The following is a 12,202-nucleotide window of genomic DNA, read 5'->3' as shown; positions in this document are numbered from 1 at the left end:
TAAAATGAAGTGAAGAGATATTTAAGTTTGGATGATAAGTAAAAAAATGAATGATGGCTGGCTGGCTTAATTTGGTGTTAGCCACGTATCAAAAATCCATGTCCATTTTATCCTTTTAATTTCATATTTATCCAAAATAATGTCATTTATATAAATTAAATTATTTATTTATTTTTATATATATATAAAAATATAAATATAAATTGGGATGTTACATTTACCTACATCAATTGATGTTGTCACCACCGTCACCATCCGTCGCCACCATCACACCACTGTATCGTCATCGCCGGCTCGCCGCCGCATTGTGTGGGTACCATGCTCAACTCGTAATCATTAAACTTCTTTGTATACTGATATCTAAGAATTAAGTACGAAATGTGAATGATAAACTTCTAATTGGTATTTCGCTCAGTGAGTATTACCAATCAATATAGGTTTTGAAGTTTGATGTAGGATATTAGCTCAAGGCCGATATTGGGTTGTGCAATATGTTCAATAGAGCCGCAGGTCCATATTCAGAAAAGGCCTATAACTTTATTCCAATTGTGTATATATAGATCTTTTGTAATATAAGAATAGCAAACAAAAGATTATAAACACACAAGAGAATAGAAATTAGGAAGAGTTTTATTGACATACTAAATTTAATTTAACTAATACATACATGACTATATTATTTATAAACCGATCTCTAGTCTTTATCTATACTATCGAATAAAAAAATCACTTTTTTTTTCTTTAAACTTTCTACCATTAAAAAACCAAAAATATTCTTCATCTTTATAGACTAATTTTAACATCTTCATCTAATATACCTATAACACCCTTAATGAAATAATTTACAGTATAGATCCCCAAACACTTAAAATAACTACAATACCACTTTCAACATCAATTACTTTACATTTACCACCATCGTCGCCCCCATCACCGTCGCCACTGCCATCCCCACTACCGCCCCCACCACCGTTACAACCACTACCTTCGCCATCACTACCCCACCGTCTCCGCATTGTGCGGACATATTCTAATGTCATTGTAAACATAAATGAGATATAGGTCAAAGAATATGGATATTTAAACATAAATGATATCCTCTATCTAAAGAGCCGTTGGGAGCACTCTCGGCTTCTCTCTGAGATTGAGAGTAGATCTGAGATTGAAACTACTCCCTCTTTGGCTTGACTCCGTCTTGCCGTCGAGAATTTTTACAAGGGGTAAAACCCTAGGCCGGAGTTCCTTCGGAACCAGCCTCCCTACCTTTGTGTAGGGGTAAAACTGTCTACATCTTACCTCCCTCAAACCCGGCTGCTTTGCCGGATTGAGTACCGTTGTTGTTGTTGTAATATGGATAGCCACAATAAATAACAATACATTTATAACAATATTCTCCCTTGATTATTCATTTTATACACATTAAGATATTGTCTCGTTAAAAATCTTGTAAGGAAAACTCAGTAACTTAGACAAAACCTGCTTATTAAAAAAAAAAGAGCGCGATATGTATTTTCTCCTTCTGATGATAACAATCAATTAAGCTCCTTATTGGGTTGTCGCTTTCCAATCCCATAAATCAACATCTTGAATGTAGAGGTCGAAAGTGATTTGGTAAAAAAGTCTGTTAGATTTTCGCTTTGATATATTCTTGTTTAGGTTGAGTGATACAAGCTTGACTATCTTCATAGACTTTAGTTTTCTAATCCGCAACAACCGCGGGATACGTTTTTACACGACAATATTTTAGACCCGGATTTATGTCAAATATTTAAACCGAAATTTAAAAAAGACAGCTAAACATATAACAATAACAATAAAAAAATGTAAAAAATTAATAATAAGATATATAAAAATATAAACAATAACTATATTAATGTTTTAAATGTTACATGAATGTATTATATATAAAAAGACGGATGAAAATATAAAAAATCAAATGTTTAAAGGTAGAACCGTAACTGTGTAAAAATTGTTTGATAAAAACATGAGAACCCAAAGTTAAGTGTCAAGAAAATGAAACGAAAACTTTTACGTGGGACAAAAGTTAAAAGATACAAACCTTAGGGAGAAATGAAAATTGGTAAATATTATTATGCGTTATATGAACGCTTTAAATATTAGATGAACGTAAGACGTAAAAATGATAAACTTATTATATATTAAAAACGTTAGATTTATAAAAAACGAATAAAAGTTAAAAGTAAAACCATAATTGTTTGAAAGTTTTCTTGGTAAAAACATAAAAACCAAAAAGTTAAGTGTCAATAAAATAAAAATGAAATTTTGATTTGGGACAAAGTGAAAATATAGAAACTTTAAGGGGTTAAATTGATAACCGATAAAAATTATTATGTACTATAGAAACTTGTATATTTCATGCATAAAGAACTTGTATATTTACATAGGCTTTTAGGAATATATTAAAAACATTAGATATATAAAAAGGCGGATGAAAATTAAAGTAAAACCGTACTGTGTGAAAGTTGTTTGATAAAAATATGAGAATCCAAAATTTAATATCAAGAAAATACAAACGAAAACTTTAATGTGGGACAAAAGTTAAAAGATAGAAAGTTTATTAGGTTAAAATGAAAAAATGGTAAAAAAAAATATTATGTGTTATAAAAACTTGTACATTGTACGCATAAAACACTTGTACATTCACATAAGTTTTTAGTATGCTATAAATAACTTATTCAAAACTTTCGTATATAGATCGAAGACTTACTTTTTGCTTATGAAGTAGGACTATGCATAGTTGTCAAACTCGTACGAGTCACGAGTCGAGTCAAAATCAAGTAAAAACGTGGCAACTCGGTGGATGACTCGTTGTGCTCCAGACTCGTAACATGACTCGTGTTTTATTTTGCGAGTCGGTACGAGTCGTACTCCGAGTCACGAGTCACAAAAATAATTTTTTTATTTTTAGTTTATTTTTATTTTTTTTAAATATAACTCTTTTATATGCTTTCAAATTTGATTTAATTTTAATAATGTTTACTATTTTTAGCATAATATATCAATACAATACTATATTTCTACAATAAAAAATTATATATAAGTATAAATTTTTATATTATCAAATATCCTAACTCTTATGATTCGAGTCACGTTTCGATTCACAAGTCGAAAAATCAGATTTCGAGTCGAGTCAAAAATACCGAATTCATAACGAATAAAGTCATTTGACAGGTTATGGAACGTACATGGGAGTGAGTCAATGCACCATTCACAAACATAGGACCGGTCTTATGTACAATATAGGGTCAAAAAAGATCTTACAAAGTGAATGTGATTCGAATGTGCTCTGTATATAGTAAACGAAGTATGTAGTCCAATATTTTTATCTTTAATTTTACCACCGAGGTAACTTTATGAATTGATAATACGTGACGGAGGAGTACGTAATTTCCAATTTTTACTAGTAAACCCGCCTTAACTTTGCTACCAACTACTCATTATATAGTCGTATAGCTTACAATCTTACATGTTATTATTATATAAAAGTACAATTACTATTTAAACATTATCTTTAGTAAAAGTTACATAAAAATATGTTTAATAAGATTAAAATATATTTAATACGAAAATCTCATCATACAACATGTTTCGTTAAATAAATAGACATTATGAAAAAAAAATTTAACTTTAAAGGTGAATTTTCATTAATATGCACAAATTTACAAACAAATAAGAATGCCAATATTCTATCTTACACAAAGGACAACCTATACAAAGAACTACTACTAGGATCAACAACACATTCAAACACCACATACACAAAACAAATCCAGGAGCTACGTACTCAAGTTAGCATTAGAATGAGACCAAGAAGTGTCATCTTGCACCGCTCTCTATTCTCATTCGCACACACTAAAATGAGCGGTCTGCACACCAACAGTTCATCCTCTACTCTATTCAACAATGGCATTCAATTCATTATTTTTCCACATCAAATTCCATCTTCCAGCTACAATATCCACACTTTTTGACTTCTTAATTCTGAGAGATAACATCTTTTGTCTTACATTATCCTTGATCAAATTGGACAAAACATCCTCACTTCTTTCTTTTTTCTTGAAAGTTCTCAGATTCCTCTCCTACCATATGTAATAAACAGTTGCAGCCAACATAAGCTTGCATACAACTACTGAGATATTATTCTAGACTTTCTTAGTTGCAAGCTGACTAATTAAGTCTACCATTCTTATGCTGCCTCTTAGCATAGGAGTCAATTCATTAATGCACTTCCAGACTTTCATGGCATAACCACATTGAAAGAACAAATGATCATGGTTGTCCTCACCTCCTTTACACAAAGCACATTGGTACTCTACATTATGCTACCATACCAACATCTTATCTTGAGTCGTTAATATTCCTTGCACAGCCAACCGCACAAAATGAAAGCATGCCTAGGCACCATATGACTAAACCAGATCACCTGCTTCCACTCCACTTCAGCCCAATCATCTCTTAAATCCTTCCAAGCTTGATTTGTACTAAATTGCACTAAGTTGTTCTTGTTAGTGATCCATTTAACAGAATCAATTATGTTTTCATGTAAAATTGGCTTATTAATAGTATTTAAAAAACTAAATTTCTCCTCCCAACCATTTGGCCACTTCCACCCTTCATTATTACACAACTCAGCAAGTTCACTTAACCTAGCCTCATAAATGCCTCTTGTTGAAATTTTTTCACATAAAGTTCCATTCTCATACCAAACAGAAATCATCCTACCATTACCAATTTCATATCTAACATGCCCTTTAATCTTGTCTCTTAAATCCAACATGGTTTTCCAATCCCAGCTATCCTATTTATCAACTGAAACAGACCAAATACTTTTTCCTTTTAATTTGACTATATTAACCCAATTAGCCGAAAGAGAATCTTTATTTTCCAAAATTTTCCAAAACTGTCTCACAAGCAACACTTCATTCCACTGCTTCATATCTTTCAATCCCAGACCTCCTTGTTGTTTAGGTTTACAAACACTTTTCCATGCCACTCTAGCTTTACCTCTAACAGAATCTCCAGCATTCCACTAGAAACTTTTAAACACTTTCTCAATATCCTTATTAACAGAACAGGGAAACATGAAAACAAAAGCCCAATAAATTTGCATTGAGGCCAAAACAGATGAAATTAACTGAACTCTCCCAGCATATGACAACATTTTATTCCTCCAACATTCAATCTTCTCTTTAACTCTATCAATGAGAACCTTGCAATTTGCAGTCCCCAATTATTTTGCTAATAATGGAACCCCTAGGTATCTAACAGGAAGTCTTCTACATTTAAATGGCAAAACTTGAAGTAATTCATGTCTCTCCCTTTCTGCCATACTTCCAAAAAACATACTACTTTTATTAAGATTGGGCACTAAACCAGATACTTTAGAAAACTCATCTAAAGACTGTTTGACAACCTTAATTGATCCAATATTTCCTTTGCATAAAACCAATAGGTCATCAGCAAAACACATATATGAGAGCTTCAAATCCTTACAGCCAAAATGATACTGATGTGTAAAAATCTAGTTAAATTAAAATCTAGAAATACTCCGAATAAAATACCACACACAATCGAGCAGTGGGCCCGTCCGTATGCAATATAGACTAAAGTAAGTCCAGGTTCGTTCCACAGAGACTACAAAGAGCTAGCGAGATTTAAGTAGCTAAAAAGAGTTTGGTTTTTAAAGACACCACGTCATCTTGATTTTTGTGTTGAAAAGTTAGTTGTTTGAAAGAGTTAGAAATTCCGAAAAATTTATCGAAAAGAGAATTGTCGTATATCGAATAGAATTAAAAGATTATCCACTTCGACTCCATGACACACATTATTTAGGTTGCATCTATATTAAAACCAATTCAACTTGTTGATTTTATAACGAGGTTTAATAAAGAACTCACTAGTTGTACACCTAGCTTATTACCTATCCAACCCATTAACCAATCTTTCGACCCCTAAGTTCCGGTAACCACCTTCACCATCAAGACCTACTAAATTGACGAATTTGTATTGTTATTGTAAACAATCTTGTCTATCGATTTTACTAAACCGTTAACACTTTGAATTCTATTATCTATTGTTGTTTATTGTCTTGTTACCACAAGTCAACACCTATTAATTGTACCCAATTAACTAGAACAATGTACTCCTAAACTTAGATACCTCTAAATCATTCATACATTATCAACAAAACAGTAGATAAGAGCACAAGAACTCAAAACATGAAGATTACGACAAAACGTTTAACAATCAACTATAATTCATAAGATTATGCAACCATTATTCAATGTGTCACTTCATCTCAGTGGATGATGAAGTTATTTAGCTAGACATAATCATAAATAAGTCACAAATAGTAAAAGAAAGAGTAAACATCTTGTACCAAAGTGCGAAAAAGAATGAAAAGCTAAGAAAATCGACGTTTGAATGCCTTGAAACTCATGAGCAACCCTTAGATCTTGGTGGACGAAAAAGCTGCTGAATATTGCCTCAAAGAACCCTAAAATCGACTGGAAGTGAAAGTATATCCAATGGGAGGGTTTGGGTCTTGTATTTATAGTGTTTTGCAAAGGGAAAATTCCATAAAAAGGTAACCTATTTACATGAAATTCATATTAAAGGTAACCTATTTTGTTTTTGTCTATTTAAAGGATCTTATTTTCAAAAAATTCCTAATAAAGGGTATATCGTTAGTTTTTGACAGACGGAGCTCGTTAAGTGCCACGTCACTGATGCCACGTCATCAGTTTTGATGACGTGGCACTTGACTTTGACCGACTCATATAGGCCAGTCAAAGTCAAGTGCCACGTCATCAAAACTGATGACGTGACACTTAACGAGCTCCGTCTGTCAAAAACTAGCGATATACCCTTTATTAGGAATTTTTTGAAAATAGGATCCTTTAAATAGACGAAAACAAAATAGGTTACCTTTAATAGGAATTTCGTGTAAATAGGTTACCTTTTTTTTGGAATAAACCCTTTTGCAAAAGTCTTCTCAAACCGACCTACAGGTGCGGCGCACCAAGCATCAGGTGCGGCGCAGCCGCACTTGGCCTTGTTTCCAAAAATATCTCTGCCCGATATGCGACGCACCACAGGGTTGGTGTGTCGCACCTCCTTGTTTTCTCACATCTTCCAACTCTCTGATCAAAATATGCTCCGCACCAGCTCTGTTTTCATCCAAAACTTGTAATTTTCATTCCGTCTTCACTTGTACACGTCCACGAACCATCCTAATGCATCTTTTAATCATCCGAAAGCCGTTTCTAACCATTTTACCTGTTCTAAGCCTGCAATCACTAACAATACCATCAAAGCATCGAATATACATGCAATTTGCACATAATTAAGCTTAGAACGACTTAGAAACGATATGGGAATGTATATATAAATGGACATATCAATACTTATACTCCTTTGAAGCTGCAATGTTCTTACACATGATCAGGTTGACAGGTTGAAGACTTCCATTACCAAAGTAAACAAATAAGGAGATATAGGATCTCCTTGTCTCAAAACTCTGCCCCCTTTAAAATAGCCATGCACTTCTCCATTTACACAAATAAAGAATTTAGTTGAGGTGACACAGGTCATGATCCAATGCACCATCTTCTCATGAAAGCCAAATTTCTTTAAAATATTCCCCAAAAAACTCCAACTAATTATGTCATATGCCTTTTGAATATCTATTTGCATTTCACATCTCTTTGGACCATGCTTCCTATTATACCCTCTTAACAATTTTTGGGCAATAAGGATGTTGTCTTGGATGTCTACTAGGTACAAAAGCACTTTGGTTGATATGCACAATCTTTTCAAGCCCAGTCTGAATTCTCTTAGTAATTATCTTACTAATGCACTTATAAACCATTACAACATGCAATAGGTCTGAAATCAGACACCCTATTAGGAATAGCAATCTTAGGGATTAAAGCTATTAAGGTAGCATTCATTTCACCCAGCAGCTTGCCATTAATAAAAAATTACTTTACAGCAGCACACACATCCTTTCCAACCACATCCTAAGCTTTCTTAAAAAAGCTAGATGTGAAACCATCAGGCCCAGAAGCCTTATTACTATCAATATCAAACATTGCCTCCTTAATTTCATCATCAGATACTAAATTCACCATTTCAGCAGCTTTCTCATTGGTGAGAATATTTTTGAAAATATCATTTAATAATGGTTCCACTGGATCAGTTTTCCCAAGAAAATTTTCAAAATGTGCCACAAATTGTGCAGCCACTTCATCACCTACATAGCTATTTCCTAACTCATCACAAATCATCTCCACTTTACTTTTATTTCTTTGAGCTTTCAACATACTATGAAAAAAAGCAGTATTTCTGTCACCTTCTTTAAGCCACTGCACCTTCACTTTTTGTTGCAACAAATTCATTTCATCCTTTGCAGCTTCAATATACTCATTTAGAGACTTAGCAGCTTCTTTCCTAAGCTCACCATTATAAGGATCTTTATCACATGCTTCCGGATCCCTCCTCAACTTATCCTTTAGTCTATTTGCTTTCTCAAACAAGTTGCCATTACTCCAACTCATTCTATTAAGGGGTTTCTTTAACTTTTTAAAATTTTGCACAAGTCTGTACATATGAAACCCCATTCCACTATCTTCCCATTCCTTCTTGACCAAATCCAAAAAACCATCCTTTTCAGTAATGAAATTAGAGAATCTAAATGATCTACCTTTTCTAGGATAGTCTTCCTTAAAGATAACTACAACAGGGCTATGGTCAGAAACTAAGTAGGGTAAAAACATCCCATAAGCTTCAGGAATCTGTCTTAAAAATTCCTCATTCACCAAAATTCTAGCCAACTTCTTTAGAGTTTTGCAATCCTTACTCTTAAGTGATTTAGTCCAAGTATAGAAAAAACCATTACTTCCAATATCCTCAACTTCTAACAAATTGACTGTATCTCTGAATTCACACATATCCAATGTAGCATTTGACCCTCCTGCAGAGTGTTCATTAATATTCAAGGTAACATTAAAATCTCCCACAATTACCCAAGGCCACACTCCCACAAATTGCTTTTGTTTATCCAATTTTTTCCAAAGATCCCTTCTCTCAATCCCACTATTACTAGCATACACAAAACTACAAAAGAAATTGACCCTACCCTGACAAGCTTCAATCCTACACAGCATAACCTGCTTACTCATCTCAATCATCATAACTTTCAGATGAGATTCAATAAAAGCACAAATTTGCAATCTTTCTTCTCTAATAAACTTAATGGCCTTATTCTGCTTAAATTCATTATTCATTCCTCTAATATTCCAACATGCGATTTTAAACTCCATTAACACAACAACAAGACATAAATACTCAATTAAACAAGTGAGCATCGTTTTCACCTATTTCATCAGCAATCAACTCCTTAATTGCCTCATTCTCATTCTCTAGAACATTCACTTTATCCATATTCTCATACTCCTCCTGCACAGCTTCCCAACCCTCCTTAAAATAGTTAATCATCACTTTTGACCAATTCTTAGTTACATCAATAGATGGCTGCTGTTGATTCTTAACATACTTATCAACAATCAACTTTTCTCCATATCCAATTCATCTCCTTTTCCTTCCTCCTCCTAAGCTAAGACTGCAAATTTATTAACATTTCTCTCCTGTTCACTTCCTTCTTCATTCTGCTGAATTCTCCCTGCTTCTTTACTTTGCCATACTTTTTTATTAGGCCCATTAGTTTTTTGTTTACCATTATACCATTTATTCCTGTTATTCACAACATGTTTTCTATCTCTTGGTCTAAAAAATGTGTTCCCATTCTCCTTTTCCTCATGTTATTTATTATTAATTATTCTCCTCAGCAATCCTATCACAGTCTATCTCTTTACCATTCACTTTACATTTCTGACTAGTATGTCCAAACACTTTACAAAGCTTACACATGTCTGGCTTCCAACTATACTCCACATCAACAAACTTAGTTCTTTTAGTATTATTTTGCTCATCCTTATACACCACTTTTATTCTGTCTTGTGATTCATGTAAAGCATCAATTTCCACAAGAATTCTTGCATATCCTAATCTACCAACTCCTTTATGACGCATCAAAGCAGTCATAGTGTCCATCTTTAGAGGTTTCCCTAATCTACTGGCCAAGGTACTGATTCCTTTCACATTCCATGTCTCAAGAGGTACATTCATCATTTTAACCCATAAAGGAATTTTCCCATGATCAGTCTTTTCAATATTCACATCAACACTCCATTCTTGAACCACCAATGGTTTTCCATTCACCATCCAAGGACTTTGTTCTATCACATTAGTCATACCTTCCAAACTCCTAAACTTGAAATAACATATCTCATTCAAATCAGACATTATTTCCCCCAGTCCATATTTTCCCCACATTATCCTCAAGTTATACCTCGTTTCATTCAAACTCATTTTACAGCCCATAAAAAAACCACAAGCAGTAAACTGCCATTTCTTACTCCCTTCAGCCACTAATTCTTCCTCAAAAATAACAACCTCTTCTCCTTTCTCATTAACAATTGGTACAAAACACAAATTGTTATCTAATGCATTATTCTTAACAATTTTAGCATATGAAATACTAGGCATTAAAAGATTCTTATCAGTATTAACAACAGATAGAGAAGGAACATTACCAATATTGCCAGCACCATTAATTCCTTCATTTTTGCTCATCTCCTGCTTAGTAACACTTTTCTCTTCTTCACAGCCCTTCTTACTCCCTAATTCCTCTTCTTCTTCATCTTTTTCAGAATGAACATCCTTCTGCAATCCTGTTGATTCTATTGAAATCTCTCCCTTCTCAAAATCATAATTCTTATCAGTATTCTTATATGTATCATTTTTTACAATCATTTTTCTTCTCCAAATTGAAAATGCTGACGTCATCATTCTCAATTCTATTATTAACATCAATATTATCTTTAACTTTCTTATTATTCTTATTATTAATCACATAATCGCCTAAATTTATTGGAGTTTTAATGCTTCTACCAGATGATCTTTTTTTCGGCATTTTAAAACAAAAGCCCAAATTCTAGGGTTTTTTATTGCATAAGGAAACGTCAAAATTACTCCAATAGGGTTATGCGGAATGAAAAATAGATCAAAAATAAGAAAGAATGATGAAATTTGGTGGTAAAATGATAGAGAAAAGAAGGATTTTAATGGCGGAAATTTAAAAACAGTAATTCCCGCCTAAATCGCCATAGCGGAGGAGAGAAAGATAGCTTTTAAATTTGCAATTGTTAATATTGGATAGACATTATGAAATATAAAATATTGTTAGATATTGAAATTAAATATTAACAAATTACATTATGTTTCACACTATTTAATTATATGTGACAACTATCATAAAAACTTTCTAACACCATAAATAGGAAAACTTACTCCTTGGATACTATGTTACTTTTTATATGTATGTGTATACAATACATGCAAACAAAAATGTATGAGATTATGTAAATAATTATTACGAGAAAACTTTATTTTTAGCTTAGTAATGTTTTCTTTTTCTTTTGCCGAAACTTGATAATAAGAGAGTTAAAGGTTCACGTGTGATAAAAGAAAGATAAAAAAAAACTTTTTTTTTTATTGGTGTGCAAAACATATTGGTTAAAAATGGTTATATGAAAAAGAAAATAAACGAAAATAATATGGCAATGACCCATCACTCATCTAGCTAAGGGTTTGTGTCAATCTATTTGATGCCTTTGAGTTAATTAAGCTAGACGTGGAAGATTGCATTTCACCATGATTTGGGCCTTTGTCAACAATTGGGTCAATTTGATGTTGGTGAACCGAAGTTTACTGGTTTTGGACTTTAATGTTCCGTCCATGATGTTAGATCCTCACCTCACCTCACAGACTATAATGCTGAGTTCTTAAGTTTTTTTTGGGAAAAAAAGGGATATAAAGGATTTCAAAACAATTTGTGTTCTTGAGTTTTTTAATAGAAGGAATGGAAATGAAATGAAATGATATGGATGGATTTTTTAGTTGATTTTGTTTCCTAAATTTTCTTCCTAAATATGGGATGATTTGAGAAGATCTCTTCTCTTCTATTCTCATCTCCTCCATTCATTTCATTTCTTTTAAATCAAAACTTGAGAACACAACATAAAAACCCACATTTGTGAATAAGGTCGGTCCCAACGGG

The 12,202-nt window shown here is 32.9% G+C and overlaps 1 protein-coding gene across 1 annotated transcript; it reads right to left on the bottom strand.

Annotated features, from left to right (window-relative positions):
* Window positions 1–8,042: 8,042 nt before the first annotated feature.
* On the bottom strand, window positions 8,043–9,344 carry LOC122609712. Its single transcript, XM_043782660.1, has one exon. The coding sequence runs from the start codon at window positions 9,342–9,344 to the stop codon at window positions 8,043–8,045; it is 1,302 nt and encodes a 433-aa protein (XP_043638595.1).
* Window positions 9,345–12,202: the final 2,858 nt, after the last annotated feature.

This window comes from Erigeron canadensis, chromosome 8 (assembly GCF_010389155.1).
Source record: "Erigeron canadensis isolate Cc75 chromosome 8, C_canadensis_v1, whole genome shotgun sequence".
Classification (NCBI taxonomy): Eukaryota; Viridiplantae; Streptophyta; class Magnoliopsida; order Asterales; family Asteraceae; genus Erigeron; species Erigeron canadensis.
The sequence above is the reverse complement of the archived record's forward strand: the minus strand, read 5'-3'. Positions and strand labels throughout refer to the sequence as shown.

Bases quoted from the DNA above. Each gene is read 5' to 3' on its own strand.
- LOC122609712 (XM_043782660.1), bottom strand. From the start codon at position 9,344: ATGGAGTTTAAAATCGCATGTTGGAATATTAGAGGAATGAATAATGAA.